Here is a 16,874-nt window from a genome sequence, read left to right on the forward strand (position 1 = left end):
AATATACAGATCTAAACAATTTGTAAAGCAAAAAGCAACTCAAACAAACTTTTAAATGACCTTAAAAATAATGTATATATATATAAAAAAGGCATTTAAATTAACAAAACGCAGGCTAACTTAACAGTTTTTAAGTAAGTGAGGTATTGCTTAAATGTTCAGAATATTTAAAAAAATGATGTTGCATAAAAATATTCTGGATTTGTTTTAGCTTTGAAAAGTAATTTACATATTAAGTATATTTTTAGAAAGTTATGGATCCACTTAAAAGTTATGCTAACAACAACGTTAGAAGGTAAAGAATGAAAAATTGCAAATGACAAATTGATAGTTTGCAACTTATACCTTAATAGCTTAAAGTGTAAATAACCATAATACCAATTTTTTTTAAATAAAATTGATTATACCTTCTTTATATTAATCTTCATTTCTTCCAACTGAAATCAAGACGTTGTAACTTACAGACTTAACAATTAAATTTTGTAGATATTATAATACGGTTTTAATATATTTTAAACGATCTTGTACAATATAAAAACGATTATTACACTTGGCTTGGGACATTACACAAAAAAGAGCAAGCAACTAAGTATTTTATTCAATGCATTACCACCTTTTTTAAAAATATATTCAAAACAAGTAAAAAGCACGTGGATGCACGTGTTAAACTGGTAAAAGTGCTATGTGACAATTCACTATTACACGAACGATAGAGCACAAAATGCGTCACCGTTTTGTGAAATATAAATATAAATTCAATCTAATACAATTTGTGATAATATCCATTTAGCCTTTGGCATAGGGCATGTGATTCTTACATTTATTTATAACAAATGATAAACATAAAATTAGGTCTGGTAAATAGATTTCACGAACTCAAAAATGTTAAACCGAAAATCGAGTAATGTTTCTTTCCAAAAAAAATTTCCAGCGTTAATCAGGTTCAAATCTTGTCTTGATTTGCGTAGACAGAGCTCACGTTTATGGTTTTCATGACACAGTTTAATTCTATTTAATAACCGCACGATTTTCGTTATTTATATAATCAGCAAAATTCGCGGATTTCGAAAAGTCGTAGAATGCTTTAGGCAAAGTCATGTTTAAATGAAGAATGAGATAGCGAATCTAAACGAAAATTGGCTTACAAATGTGGTACTGGTGTTGGCGATGCTACTGCTTATTACGTACGACAACAATTGCTCCATTTAAAGAAATATTAATTTAGTTTTTCAACTGTACCTTTAAACCACATTTGCTACACATAAATCAAAATACGTTGTTAATAATTTTTAATTAATAACAATTTAATTTTATTAAAAAAAATTATCAGATAGTTTTCTGCGAAAAGTGTAGTCTATTATATCTGAAATAGGTTGTAGGTTCACCGAAATTAAATATAATTTTGCAGCACGACGCTAAGGGTTATAATCTCCGTTAAGCTATCGTTTGTGTATGGAATTTCCAGCGTGACTCACCTGCCCACTTATTCGTCAATAAAAAATCCGGGCGATATCGCTTCTTGGTACGACCAAAACAATCGACACAAAATTGCTATAAAAGAACTTGAATCTACATTCACTGCACATTTACTAATATTTAAAGGTAGATACAAGTGCCTGAAAAATTAGGTAAAGTAAAGCAAAAGAAATGAAATACTTGATTGCTATTCTTGGTGTATTTGCTTTGTGCAATGGTAAGTCAAAATTTAGAATAAAATTTAAAAATGTAAATTATCTAAATTTGACAATATTGCAAAACTATTATTTTTTTATTCAGGTGTGTTTTCATTAGGAACTTTCTCAGGGAGTACTTCTTGCAACAGAATATCGTGCTTCCGAAGAAACCGATGTCCTTCTGCATCCGGCATGATGGCGGACATGAAAGAAGAAGGCATGGAATGCAAAATGTGTGTTGCTTCAATGTGCGGTAAGTTTTTTTTTGTATATAAATTTATCTTCGATATGGGAAGGTCGAATGCGCAACTTAAACATAAAGCAACAACTGTTACTCCGACCCAGTCTCGAGTTGCCTGTGGCAGTTTGGAATATTATAGATTATAATTGCCTAATAATTATGCTGTTGATTAAGTGCTGGCTCAGCAGGAGTTTATACCGTTTATAGCTCCTTACTCTAGGATGCTACAGCATGAGAGCAGTGGGGATTGAACCCGCGAATATTTTTAATGCAAATATTATTTTAAAGTGTTCTCAGTCTATAAAAATTCTTCAAACTAATATCTTAATAGCTACCCTAACAAAGTAGTACCTGCAAATATAACTTGTACAAGTATTTCAGTTTTAAATTACAACAATTGTTTGTTTGTATTAATATAGGTCCTTATGATGCCAACAACGCATCGTTGATCGCCGAATGCTTAATGGAAGCTCGTGCCGAATGCATGTCGTGTTCTGGAACGGATATGGATCGTATGCAGATGAGAAATTGTAACACATGCTTTCGCATATGCACAGTTCCTGGCTGTAAGTTATTTTTTAAATTTTAGTTGTTGATATAAATGTTATTAAAACTAGAACTTTTTTACTAACGATGTTACCAACCGATTTTTAAGTGCATCGTTTTATAATACGTTAAAGAAACTGCCAGTGTATATTAAATTACAGAAAGAAGTGTATGTATATTAACAGCAATATCAGCCTAATAACTTTGACTTATTTAATTTAGCAACGTCTTCTACGCGGGACCGGGAGAGTATTACCCGACAAGAAATGCTCCGAGCACAACGTTCGCAATGTCAAAACCAATGCGAAAGAAGCGAGTACTGCATGACTGAAGATCAAATGATGAATCGAACTGCTGAGAGACAAATGATGTGCAAGTCGTGTGTAAGAAACATTTGTGGTTAGTCCTTGAAAATTTTGGAATTCTTCGAGATAAATTATTTTTTCCAATAACGTTATGTTAAAACAAAACTTTTTTTTACCATTTTACAGGTGAGTTTGAACAAGCAGATTTAGTGAATCGCACTTTGAGCAGGTGCGTCTACCGAGCTCAGATTGAGGGTTGCAGGCAACCTTGTCTAACTGGCAATGATTTGGATCAAGAAACTAAAAGAAATTGCTCGATGTGCGTAAACAACTGCGTCAGACAAGCACAAAGTAATATAAAAATAAAATAAATAAAACAATAATAAAATAACGCTTTTATATGGCAAAGTCTTTAGGTGTATTATTTACAGTTAAGACACTTGAATGAAAAAATAAAGAAACGTCTACTAGCAGTTAACTATTTATTTTTATGTTTTAGGTTAAATATTATTGAAATATTTAAAAGTAATTTGCGATAAATTGTGTTTAGAATCACCCTGCCTTCGAATGTGCGAAGTGGACGGAGGTTGCCCGACAGACGAACAAAAAACAATGGAAAGACAAGATCGACTTCAAATGTGCAAAACATGCGTCAGGAGCGTTTGTGGTAAGTTATATTTTCTCGTTAAGAACTAGTTGGTTAAGTTCACCTTTTCAGTAAAAGAAATAACAAACCAGACTGAAACTAAATTATAGTTGATGTTGCCAAAATAAATCACATTTAACCGATTTGAAAGAACGTCAATATTGAAACTTAAAAGATGTTGCAAATGTGATTAAGCCTCAGTTTTAAGAATAATAAATTTTAATCCAAAAAATCTTATTTTTTAATAAAACATTAAACTCTTAGGCGAGTTTGAATTTGCCGACCTTTTAACTCAGCCTGGTTTGTGGATGTGTGTAAGGAATGCCCAGAGTCAAAACTGCACGATGAGTTGCTCCACAAGCTACATGAGCTCGTTCGAAGAGGACTGCATGTCCTGCGTGGAAGAGTGTGAAGGAGAAGCTGAAATGGAGGAGGTTATGGAAGAAGTAATGGAGGAGACCGGAGATGGAACAGTAGTTGTAGAAACCAGTGAAAGTAAGATCACTCAAACTTCTTTAGTTTTGTAAGACAAATTATTTTTTACCAGTTGAATACTAATTCCAATTTGTTTTTAACAGTCATGGCAACGTTTGAAGAAGCCGATGTGGATACCGAAAACTAAAGACTTTAAGTTTTCTACGATTTTTTGCCTCGATTATAATTTGCTTCTGGTCTTATATTTTAAAATGCAAATATACATGAGAATTATGTATTCAAGACTTATTTTTTATATGTAACGTTTATGGTATATGTTGTAGCCTACTGGCAGAAAAAAAACTAATAATATAACATTGCGTGATCCAATAATATTGTTCAGCAAAAAAAAAACTTAAAAACTAATTTACTTAGAAGTTGAGCCAAGTTATTTAAATAATTTTATTCTATAAACGCCTTTGGTTTAATATCAGCTCCAATGCAAACTTCAGGTCTCTGAAGTCGTCGTCGAATTTTTTCGGCTTTTTCGTAAAATGAAAGTGCCGTGTGGTGCTCTCGTAACCTTTCCCAACAGGTTCCCAGGTTGTGCGAAATCTCGGCTACTTTGCTTAGTTGATTTGAAGATTGTTGCGGTTGACAAAGTGACTCGGCAACTTCTAAAGCCCGCTCAAATACTATTATTGCCCTAAATGTATTTTTTCACACCATTACGCCCATTGGCTATTAAATTACATCAAATAAACTCGATCTCTTGATCTAACCTGTGAGTGTTATGATATTGTGCCCACGCATTTCCTAGGTAAACAAGTGAACGAAGTATAAAATCATTGACCGCATCTTTGCCGTAAAGCAGTCTTCTCATGTGTAGTGAATATTCAAAACATGTTATCGCCCTTGAAGGAAGTTCCCCGCGAAGACAGATATCTCCAAGCCTTAAACGTTGTAAAAGATTTAATCATCAAAAGGGGCAATAATTATCATAACACTATATTTACCATAAACCTATTTAATCTATTGATATGAACATGTGTTTGTTGTTAAGCTAGTTAAACCTGTCCAAGGCTTCAGCGCTGTCAGATCTAGGGTTCTTAAACTGCGATTCTGCTTCTTGCATAGCAAGTCTGAAAAGCTCTTCCGACGCATTTTGGAAGCCTTGGGAAGTTGCTAATGCCGCTTTTTCGATTCTTTCTATTAGAATTTTATTACCATACAAATCAGTGCAGAGGTTAGGAATGCGTTTCTTGCATTTGTAGTAGATCCATCGACGGTAATTTCTTGTGGTTTTGTCAAGATATAATTGATCGAATTCGCCAGATGTCAAGTTACCGGTATCGTGAAACTGCACCGCGGGGGTTAGCCTGACGCCCGGCAAGGGTTCATATTCTTTACGGAACAGAACTTGAAAATTAGCAACACTCATATTGTTATAATTCCTGACTTATTGAATTTTAACAATACCATATATATTTTTTCAAATAAAACAAATGAACATCTCGTTTTAACTGAATAAAAAAACTCGTTTTAACTAAATTATTACATAAATCTCTAAGTTGTCTTGCCTGCTGACACTTAAAGCTCAATATATAGTCAATTAGCGCCAGCTGATTGGTTTTATTATTTGCAACATTAGAGTTTAAATCATATTTTGTGTTACAAATCGCACAAAACAAATAGAAAGCCCCTTAAGTATATAGCATTTAATTTTCTTTATTGGAAGTTTGTATGAACGGTACACATAGGACAAGAGAAGAGTAAATAGATCAACTTACCTACGCGAAATTCGACCTAATGTTTCTATTATTAGAAGTAACAAAGAAGCGAACATATGTTTTCTTAATAAAAGCAAGCATTGTATAACAAGCGACAAGACAATTCCTTTACTAAATGAACGAAGGTGCGAAGCATTTTAAAGCAATATAAGGCATTTAACAGGGAGTTTGACATATTAATTAAGCTTTATATCTTGATCTTTAAATTTTACAAAGCTAAACTTGTACATCAACCTAAAGAGTATCCGTCCTATCCAGCTGTGACATGGCTAACTCTATACTGGCGAGCTTTGCCTCCTGTAAGTTTAAGTAAACTTTCCAAAAGCCAGCACTTTCCGAACTTGCGAGTTGCGGAGTTATACACTACGTTGGAAGTTACTTCTATCTCACTTTGCCTAAAATGAAATACAAACTGTATTAATAAACAACCTTAAAACACTAGATTGCATCGTTCTAGCAAAAATGCAGACTTCGCGTTTTAAAATATGAAAGAAACTACATACTTGATTTTTAAGGAAGCTTGTTCAGTTTTGTAAGGCATAAAATCTATCGTGGCAGAGGATTTCAAATCTGACTTTGGAAAAACGGACAAAATCCCTTTCGTGCGATTGGAAAATCCGTCCATGTTGTTTACCACAAGCTCAACGTGGTTCATCATATCTTCCAAGTGCATATGAGTTACAACCTACAACAAAAATGAGTGCATATACTAAGTCATGAATTCTGTTATGCTCACTTGCAAGCTTGACATTGATCCATGCACCTAAATACCTGTAGTTCAATGCGCTTAAACAGTCGAATAGTAACTCTGGACGAATGAACTGAACTCGGCTGGATTTCAATCTGTATTCCACGTTTTAGTAAACTTAACGATTCTTCTGTGGAGTATTCAAAAGTTTGAGCTTTTCCGATGTTTATTACAACTGAAGTAGCACCAATCTAGGATAATAATTAATATATCCTATTAATAACAATGTCAAATATACATATTACAAAAAAAAGAGCATTCAGCAGAATTTTGCGAAACATATCAGTAATTATTCTAACCAGATAGATAAATGTGATTGCTTGTGAGTTGTTAAAAGCATATACTTAGTTTTTGTTTTGAACTTACTATGAAATTTATCCCGTTGTTAGCAAATACCATTCCAATTTCACTTAAATATAAGTTAGAGTTGGTCTTATATGGTCCTTGTTGAAGCTTCACGTTGACTGATACGCCAGATATTGGATCTTGAGCAATGTTATAAATCTACAACAATATTGTAATAACCTTGAAGACATTGGTAAATGTAATTGTATTAGTTGTAATTTTATTGGTTAAATCAATTTGTGCTAATTCAGGTTTACCTCGTTGGCCTTCCCTTCCCAATTAAAACAAATTTCAAGTTGAGGATTTATATTGACCCTAATGTGAGGATTTAAATGCTGTTCGTGCGACATTTCGGTCAACATTTCCATGACTCGGATTTGCGTGGAAGATGCAAATCTTTTATCAATGTGTCTGTGAATTGTTTTCCGCACATCGTCTTCAGGTCTTTCAACAACGATTGCAGTGAAACGAGGAACGACAAGATTAAAACTGTATTTAAAGGTATAAACAATTTATATAAAACCTGTGAAGTAATTTAAGAAAAAAATCTCACATCTTAGGTAATTTTAAAATAGATAACATAAACAAAACACCAAATCTTACTTAATTAATATAAAAAAATTATAATATGGGCTCTTTGATATTTAAACTTTAAAAATAACAGTAAAAGCTGCTAGGTTGGCTGATCATAGCACAATAAAACTTACGATAAGGCAGCGTTTAAAACACGCAGTTCAGCAGCATCTCTTTCCGATGGAGGAACGATTTTAGATTGTTCGATTAAGGCGTCCAGTTGTAGAAAATCTCTCAAGCGGCCTAAAAATTCTATTTCCTACACAATTACATGACACTATAAAAATTATCTGAAACAACACTATTTTAAAGTAATGTTAATCACATTGTAACAGGCGATTTTAAAGAATGAGAGCTATGGATAGGGTTTAATACGTTTAAATTAGAATCCGGACATAAATCTTGAATGTTCCGTGCTTGTGCACTTCCGTTAATTGATTCGCGTCCAGCTGCTGTAAAATAAAACTTTGTGGTTTTAAAAGTAACCTAGACACAAAACATTAAACTCTAATAAAAAAACTGAATTTTATTGTGTATTATTTATTACTTATTTGATCAAATTCGACAATTTCAAACTGCTCTCTAGGATCTACAGTACCAAATGTAATAAATTCTTCACTAAAAAAAACAAACAAAATTTTTTGTTTTTCAAGGGCGAATATATTTGCATTAATAACTATTTTATACTAACTTGCCAATTCCGGAATATCGTTGCTGCGTGACATTTCGAATTCTATCATCTTTGAAATTAATAACAAAATTGGATAAAGATGGAATGGCAATCCGTTCAAAAAAATTAGAAATCTAAAAAAACGTAGCAAATGAAGGTAACCAAAAGTGACATGGTCTCCTGTGAAATAAAAGTAACGTTTTGAATATTAAATTACCTGCAAATTGGTGTTAAAGTCAACTAATACTTCAATAGCAGTGCCATCGTTGGTTGCGGACAGACGTTGAAGAAATGGAAAAGGAACACCATCTCCCAAACCAATCGAATGAATAGCAAAACGACCTCTATATTCCACCATGCAAATCAAATATTTTATTTTTATAAAAATCATCGGTCATAAATGATTTTTTGGAAATTATTACCCGTTTTGCTCTTGAACACGTCTAACAATTTCATCTTGGTCAACTATTCCAACTGTAGGCTCACCGTCAGTAAGAAAAACAAGAAAATTTTCAAGCGGTCCCTGATTTGTAACTTCTCCAAATATATCTATTCATTTAAAATAAATCATAGTCATTCATTGTCTTCAGAAGGTGTACTTAATGCGTTTTTATGAACAAAATTTAATTTTAAGTATCGAGCTCTTGTGTTTATTTCGTAAGTAACACACTTTATTTACTTAATGTATCATCAACGGCTTCTTCTAGTAAATTAATTCCTGCCAAAAGAGCTTCAAGAATGTTTGTTCCACCAGATGCACTAACGCCTTGGACAAATCTATCAGCCAGATCTCGAACTACTAGAGTTCCGGGGAGTAAGCCACTTGTTCGCCATAGTCGCACACCAGAGTCGAACAAAACAATATTGAATGAATCCTAGAAATAAAAGATCTAGTTGATTTTCACAGAAAAATGATTAATTTTTGCTGATGCTTTGATGTTAGCGAAAACTAACTACCTCGCTGTCAAATCCAGTTAAAATTGTTGTCATAGCGATCTTTAGCTGAGCAATTCTAATGCCCCTCATTGACCCCGATTTGTCGAGAACAAAAACAATTCGTTTTGGAATTCTCTCGAAGTTTGGAGTGTAAAAATGAACAAACATGCTAAAGAAATAAACGTTAACAGAATAAAATACAACTATTGAGCTTCATTTAAAAAATAAGCACAAATTTAAAGACTTACTTATTAAAGTAAACCCCGAATCCGAATGGATCTTCTTTAACTCCGTATTCCAAAGAAAACCTCCCGTTTAAGCCAAAAGGAGATAATTCGGTTTGCTGGGTTAGTCCAGGTGCGTACAATACATTTGCAGTGTTCCTGTTTATAAATATACTTTTACTAATAAAACAGAAAGTTTTCAATTTCTATATCTTTATATTAAATAGACTTTATTTACATACCCTGATGTAATGATATCCACGTTGACTGGCAGGGGATCTGATATACTTGATTGGTCAGTTCTAAACCCAACTACCTCTAGGTTCGTTATTTCATCAGTCTCGCAAATCCTTACGTCGACTTGGAAGTCAAGAACAGGCTGCTGCAGCACAACAGCAACTTCGTACGTGAACCTTTAAATGGCACAAACTACTTGGTAAAAGATAAGGTTCATGCTTTAACAGGCTAAACATTGGGCAATACAATAATCTGAACTTACATACTGTTTATCCTTATCATAATCTGTTGGTAAGAAAGCCTTATTATTACTGTTTGAAGAGGATCCAGAGTTATCATGGTTCGAAAAACGCGATCTGTTCGAGCAACAACGCTCCCAACCAAATCCAAATCCACCTAAAAACAACACAACTTACTTTAAACCAACTAACCAAGGTAAATAAAAAAAAAACGACTTTTTTACCAGTCGGCTCTCTTCTTCAATTCGACCTTGGAAAAAAACACCATCGATTTCAAGAGAGAAGTTGGAAATAAAAGCAATAATTGGGATCAAAACGCTAAACTCAGCTCTTCTGACGATGTTGGCACTGTTTAAATAAAGGTAGTATGTAACCTTTAACTATTTAGATAATATTATTTTAGACATGAAAGGCCGAAGTCTAAAAAATATGAAGTCTGTGATATTTGTAAAATATTTGCCTAAAATAAGTTTTGTTATAGTTTTCACAGAGAATTCAAATTTTTTGTACAGAGAATTTGAAGTTTTACAGAGAATTCGTTAAGTCTACTTACTTATTATGAACTGTGCTGATAATATTGGTTTGTGCAAATCGTCCAGATATGTCAGTATTAACATGAAAGCTTTCTATATCAGGAGTTGATCGTTGACCAACAACCAACCTACAGGTTTGAGTCACAGGAGATTCAAACACAGATGATACTACAACAAAATGATTTTAAGTTTAAAAATATTGTTAACCTTAATTGTAACCAAGTCTAAAGTTAGATGATAAACTATAGTCTTCGTGAGGATTCCAATAATCAAAGTGTTCAATATACTTTTGATTTCATAACATTTTTATTTTATATATTTTTATCCTCGATGTAGAGAGATCGAATGCGCAACCTAAACATACAGTAACATCAGTTATTCCGACCGAGTCTTAAGTTCCTTTCAGCAATATAAGATTTTGTATAGTTTATAATTGCTTGGTGATTATGCTGCTGAAAGTGCTGGCTCAGCAGAAGTCATACCGTTTATAGTGCCTTACTCAAGAGCGCTACAGCATGAGAGCAGTGGAGATTGAACCCACGATTTTATGGTGGTGTAGCAAGTGTTCTTACCTCTACACCACGCTGCCGGTTTAAAAAACCCTACGCCACGCTGCCGGTTTTTTAAACCTAACGCAAAAAATCACAAATTTGCGTTTACCTATCACTGATAAGATTACCGAAGTTCCAACCGGCACATTAGGAGCCACTCGTATTTGAAATTGAACCTTTTCAGATCCACCCCCACCACGGATTTCGACCGATGACGTTGGTAGGCTTTCCCGAACCAAAAACCGATTTGAAAATTCACTGATGGCAACATCAAATTCTTGTTCGAACGGGCCGTTGTTTGTTATCGTTACTGATACCACAACTCGTTGGTTGTCCGGTCTGAAATTGATATCTTACAGTTTAAAATTTTTACAATTTAGGAAAAATGCTTGATAAAATTTGTATCTCATTTTTGAATAAAAAAAAGACCAACGACGTTAAGCTCAAATCATTTCTGAAGTTGTAGAAGCAAAATAAAAAAGCTAAATGACTTACATTTTAAAACCAATTTAAAAGTTTTGAACATAAAAACAAGTCCAACCTAAGAATAACATTTTCAAAATTGTCACACGAGATTGTGACCTCAACGAACTCAATGGTACAAGGAAGAACCCGAGAAAACAGATTTCCATCAACATCTCTTCCGTTCACAGTCACTAAAAAAGGCTCTGTAGGAGGACTCGGTAAAAGCAGGCGAATATTGGCCGAAGTCATGTCGTGCAAACTAAAACAAATTGTGTTATAAAATAAAATGATGGCCTTCAAATATTTCTTGTGTAAGTTTAAAAATCTAATTGACAGCCTATCTTAAAAGAAAAATGGCAAGTTATAGATGTTAACATATGAAATAATGCTTGATAATTAGCCAAGCATTAAGCTTTTTTAAGTAAGGACGCTAAAACATAAAAGCAATGGGGTTTAAATCAAAGCTTTCACTTTATACTTGAATATTTTTTTTATTACTTGTGTGTTTGAAGCACATTTTCTGTGTAGGGATTAATTAGGTCAATAGAAGTAACTTGTTCATCTGGTAGTTTGCCGTACGCGTCAATAAGTATTGTAATAATGTCATCTAACTTGGGTTGCACTAAACACATAAAAAATACTAATAGTTTCTTTAAACTAGATTTTAGATTATGAAAAAGATTTGTGTTTCACATTTTTAACATTCAGGCACTTACTGTCTGGAAATTTCTCCAGAAGGCGCTGTCCGTTTACAATTTTTTGCTTCGCCAAAGATGGAATAAAACCCATTGAACTTCTTCCAGTAACCTAACAACAAGTTTAATTCCTATTGACGCATTTTAATACAAATATGGTGTTATCAAATACCATGTTACTACATTGAAACCGTATAAGGGTAATGGATTTAATAAAAATCTCACCTTGACATTGCAACGATTATTTTCCGATCCTTGTCCTATATTTGTGATTATTTCCCATCTTCCAACTCTGTTATTCACTTCAAGACTTGTTTCAAAACCATTTTTATCTATTGCCTAAATTATTTATGAAAAGGTAAATAAAGGTCAACCAAAATGAAAACTTTAAGCTAAAAATGCATACCAAATCAAGTAAAGTCTGATCATTTAAAGTTACGGTTGTACTTGTACACGATCCAGTGAATTTCAAAAATACTTCGCTGACAGAACGATCAATATTGGCTACAACAGTTTGTTGATCTGAAAACAAACCAACATAATACACTTGTTACAATATGATATTTAGCACTAACAGTTAATATGTATTAACAACTGCAATTCAATCTTAGTCCTAACCTGAAGTTACTGTTTTTGATACGATCAACACAGTTCCATGTCTTTTTGGTTCCAAAAGCATTGCCGCTTCATTTGCATTACCCTGCGAAAAAGACAAGTATTGACCGTTTGTGCTTTTGGCAATGTTTCGATACAGTTCTTCACCATGTAAAAAAGAAGAACTGGTACATCTTAAAGTCTCGAGTGGGGTATGAGGTATAAGGGGGTTCAACCTGTAACGACGAGTTTTAATTTTAATCCCTTTCTATAGAATTCAAAGAAATATATCAAAAATAGCTTGTATCTTTACTGAAAAAATATATTTGAATGTTGACATTTAGTATATACTAACTGGCATGCGTTGTGGGTTATCTTTCCAGTAACAAGAAAAATTATAGAGATGTCTTTCTGTTGTGCTCTGGATATCACGGTGCTCTATATATGCAACAAAATAGTTTGTAATCTCTACATAAGAAAGTTGACATAGTCATATTATTTTCACATCAATTTAAAAAAATTAAACAAAGTACAGGCACCGAAAAGTACAGACTTAAATATAACTTACCTGAAGTTCTACGTCTTTGGCTTCGCTGTCAGTAAACACAAAAACTTTAGAACCAAGTTTGCTACTTTCAATTGCAGCAAGTATTCCGCTTAATGCTAACTCCGGTGAGTCTCCGCCTCCGCTTGGTGTTAAACTTTTCAAAAATATTCATCGTTTTATATTTTGGTTTAAAATGACAAAATTTATAACTTAAATCTAATTGGTTTTAATGTTTCAACTAAACTATTTAAAAATATTTTTATATTCTTTCTATTGTATTCTTTATATGATTGATAACATTTTGCATTACATCAAGTTAATTAAGTCTTTCACACAAAAAACTAATGTGTTAAAAGCTGGTCAAATTTTGCAATTTACAACCTTTTCTAAAGCATTTAAAAAAAATTAGGAGAAGAAAGGGAAATTAAAAAAAAAACGCAAAGTGGTAATTGACGCGACATTTTAAGGCAATCGACGGGCATCGAATTAGAATCAGTTTAACTAAGGCAGCTAATTTGCACGCGCAGGCTTACATTTGTTTTGGAAAACAAAGCAAACGTTGCAAACGCATTTTAAGCTCTTTAACTTGCAAATGTTTGAAGCAATATCTGTACAAAATAAACTTTAGTTGAACTGTAAACTTATACTGCGCTGGAAAAATCGTTTTTCATTTCGCTTCAAAGCTCTTGGCGCAGATTATCGTAAAAAAAGAGGGTCGGCGCTTAAAGCATTTTAATACAAAAATTCAGCGTTTTTAAAAAAAGAATTTTTAATTTTTAATATAAATAAAAAATTCAATAAAGAACCAAAAAAATTACTTTAAAATTTTTTTAATTTTTAATATAAATAAAAAGTTTATTAAAGAAACAAAATAAATAACTTTAAAATTTTTTAAATATTTAATATGTATAAAAAATTTATTACAGAACCCCAAAAAAGTACTAAATAAATTTTGTTTGGTCCATTGCAATATTTATTAGAATATTTATTAAGTCATATCAAATAAATAAAGCATCAACAAAAATATAATGACAAGCTTTTATTATAAGTATATTAAAATTTTCTCCCAGAAAAGCCTACGGCGTAAGATAAATAATTAAAAGAAATAAGTTTATGGAAAATGATCTTCAAAACCGGAATAACCTCTACGTTGATCCACGTGTTTTTGTTAAAGAACTTAATGTAATTAATATAATATTAAATCTTACGGGATACCTTAAGCTTTAGTCTAGGATCTACACCTTACAGACCTTTATAACAAAACACTTTATTGTCCTCGGAAAAAAAAAAAATTTTTGTTTCATTAAAAAAATTTTTTTTAAATAATAAATTTTGTATCGAATTTTAATTTAAGTTTATACTTTTATATAGATTTATCTTAAACGACAGTCCCAGTCTATTGTTAACCTAACTGTCTTGTAGCGTTACGGTTGTTGCTATTTAAATCCCTTAAAAAAAAAAAAAAAAAAAATTATTAAAAACAAACTTGTCCACTGCCCCGATAAAAACAGTCGAATCACTGGTAACAGTAAGGGGTCCTATTGTCGGGTCGTTAAAAGGAGATAATACGAAGTCATGTGGAGCATCAAGCGTGCCCTTGCGCTCTTCAATAATCACCTAAATAAATAAGTTTTGGTTGTAAAATTGATTGCAAGTGTTTTCATAGTAGATGAGTGTAAATTATTGGTTTTGTGGTTTTTTGAACAGTTTTAGATAAAAGTTAGCTAAGATTTTGTTAGCAGTAGTTACAGTTCGCCAGTTAAAAAACGAAGCCTAAATATTTTTGCAGGCCGAAAGACATTGTAAGAACCATAGAAAAAATAGGCAAAGGACAAATGTTTTGTTTTAAAATTCTTAACAAGTTAAAATATTGCAAAATTGCGATGAAATATGACCTATTTTAACTTAATTGCGCTATTAGCAAACTAACATGCATTTGTTATCAACCTATTAAGTTATGTCGTTAAAACGTTAATCTTAATTCGGCTATAAGTAATCTGTTCTTAAAAAAAGTAAAAAAAGTAAACAACAAAGCAATACCATACATACCTTAACTCTTTCCTGGACACTTTGAATCACCGGTCCCATTGTTCCGGTGTCGTCGATGGCAATAGCGAGAGTTGATCCTGTACTGAAGTCCATAAAACGAGAAAATAACTCATCACCTAACTCATTCCGTAATCTAAAATAAATGAACTTTTATAATGAGTGTAAGTTATTTAATGACACATGTAAGAGTGTGTTGCATAAAAGTACTTTTCCAATTCCATGTCGATAACCGCTACCACAAGTCGGGTATGCTTAAATAAAACACATCTTCTTCTTCTCCACGATCCCGAATCTCCGACTTGATCCCCTGCGTCTAGATACAGAAGCAACCCGAACTTCTCCCGTGCGAGTTGCAACCCACTTTGGGTCTTAAGCTTGGCAGCTTGGTACACGTTATTTCGCAGCACAATGCGATCCTGGTCGCTTCCAGTCGCACCCTGCGGACCCGGATCAGAGTAAAGAATCCGAAGAATCACGTGTTCGAAGTCACGTGACGACGATTGGTTGCCGTAATAAGCAGTGAACAACGCGCCGGGGGTGAGCTCCGGCAGTTGATCTGGGTTAAAAGGGGGTTCCCCGAGGCGGGGTTGGTCGACTAGGTAGGCACTCGAAAAGTCGACGAGGGTTCGCGTGAGTAGAGTGCGAAAGGTTTCGCAGTTTGTGGTTGCAATGCCATCAGGTGGAATAAACGAGACGGAATTTGCAATAAGAAAACACGAAGACAGAACACAAAGCACTAATGCAAGGTTCATTGTGCTAAAGTCTTTTTACTTCTAAAAATTAGAATTTGGATATTTAACAATTATTAAAACTTATACTGCTGAAATTGGGTTTTTATTCAACTACACTGTTTTTTGTTCTTATCTACTGCTTTTTTGCTGCTTTTCTATTCTATTATTTGAACATTTTTTATTTTTAAGACTGCATTGAATTTATATAATTATTTCTTGGTATGATCTTGCTCATCGTTTAAACACAACTTTATACTTGTTTAACGCATTATTTTAAATTTGCCAATTTTAAAATGGTGAAATATCGTAATCTTCTTACCCAACCTCAGTCAATGAATACCTATCTTAAAAATTTTTCCACCGAATTTTATAATTAAAAATGATGCTTTTCCAGTTTAACTACTTTTACCTTCAAAACCATACACAAAATCGAGCGCTAAACACTCGTGAAACGATCTGAATTTACATTTATATTAATCTTAATCAAGGTATTTAAAACTTAGATCGTGTTCCAATACCTCAATGTTTACAATCCACGTTTCTAGTATAACGAAACTCCTGAAGGCGTTCTAGTTTCGTTATCTAAAAAATGTTTTTTTTAATCACTTTTCTTGCTTTTTTTCTTTAATAATTAAATACAAAGAACATTTTTATTTAAATGCTTTATCTTTGAAAAGTTATAATTTTAAAGCAATTATTTCGGATTAAAAGCTTAAAGCATTTTCCTGTGGCTTAGCAATTTGCACGTTGGCTTAAAACACAAAGATAAATACAGTTTTATATTTTGCTATTGTTTTTGTCAAAAATAAGAACTTGCGGAATTGTAAACAAAATAATTTTCAACTATTTTAATGCCTTCGCAAACAAACTAGAATTATTTATTAATGCAAGTATAAGTAGGTTACATAGTCAACAAAAACATAGCAAATTTTGAAGAGTAAAATTTAACCTTATTTAAGCCACATGGTATTTATAATATATGCACAAGATAAAGCACAACAGATAATTTTTTTAATATCAGTCTTTAAATATATGTTATTTCCAAATTTTACACAAGATGGTGCACGAGAGCTGTTAAAAATAAAAACCACAAGATTAGGATTGCAGAATGCTTCTCTTGTG

At 32.7% G+C, this 16,874-nt stretch overlaps 3 protein-coding genes across 3 annotated transcripts; 1 reads left to right on the top strand and 2 right to left on the bottom strand.

Moving 5' to 3' along the window:
* The first annotated feature begins 1,544 nt into the window (after positions 1-1,544).
* On the top strand, positions 1,545-4,123 carry LOC145759708 (uncharacterized). The gene is made up of 8 exons (XM_082573556.1): positions 1,545-1,693; positions 1,777-1,926; positions 2,334-2,480; positions 2,683-2,859; positions 2,952-3,116; positions 3,316-3,432; positions 3,676-3,906; positions 3,990-4,123. The coding sequence occupies exons 1-8, from the start codon at positions 1,648-1,650 to the stop codon at positions 4,031-4,033; spliced, it is 1,077 nt and encodes a 358-aa protein (XP_082429682.1). The 5' UTR covers positions 1,545-1,647; the 3' UTR covers positions 4,034-4,123.
* LOC145759709 (uncharacterized) lies at positions 4,041-5,343 on the bottom strand. Its single transcript, XM_082573557.1, has 3 exons — positions 4,899-5,343; positions 4,608-4,778; positions 4,041-4,531 (listed from the first exon to the last, which is right to left on the bottom strand). Exons 1-3 carry the CDS (start codon positions 5,264-5,266, stop codon positions 4,288-4,290), a joined length of 783 nt encoding a protein of 260 aa, XP_082429683.1. The 5' UTR covers positions 5,267-5,343; the 3' UTR covers positions 4,041-4,287.
* An 80-nt stretch (positions 5,344-5,423) lies between these two features.
* On the bottom strand, positions 5,424-15,788 carry LOC145758891 (inter-alpha-trypsin inhibitor heavy chain H2-like). Its single transcript, XM_082572578.1, has 30 exons — positions 15,229-15,788; positions 15,022-15,154; positions 14,459-14,589; positions 12,994-13,126; positions 12,781-12,863; positions 12,450-12,661; positions 12,238-12,353; positions 12,057-12,170; positions 11,853-11,943; positions 11,635-11,758; positions 11,213-11,395; positions 10,781-11,010; positions 10,141-10,288; positions 9,812-9,935; positions 9,611-9,744; positions 9,354-9,524; positions 9,136-9,270; positions 8,909-9,056; positions 8,631-8,826; positions 8,374-8,500; positions 8,169-8,295; positions 7,973-8,085; positions 7,829-7,899; positions 7,657-7,733; positions 7,416-7,540; positions 6,966-7,197; positions 6,730-6,867; positions 6,387-6,554; positions 6,119-6,300; positions 5,424-6,010 (listed from the first exon to the last, which is right to left on the bottom strand). The coding sequence occupies exons 1-30, from the start codon at positions 15,771-15,773 to the stop codon at positions 5,866-5,868; spliced, it is 4,656 nt and encodes a 1,551-aa protein (XP_082428704.1). The 5' UTR covers positions 15,774-15,788; the 3' UTR covers positions 5,424-5,865.
* Positions 15,789-16,874: the final 1,086 nt, after the last annotated feature.

This window comes from Corella eumyota, chromosome 7 (genome assembly GCF_963082875.1).
Source record: "Corella eumyota chromosome 7, kaCorEumy4.1, whole genome shotgun sequence".
Lineage (NCBI taxonomy): Eukaryota > Metazoa > Chordata > Ascidiacea > Phlebobranchia > Corellidae > Corella > Corella eumyota.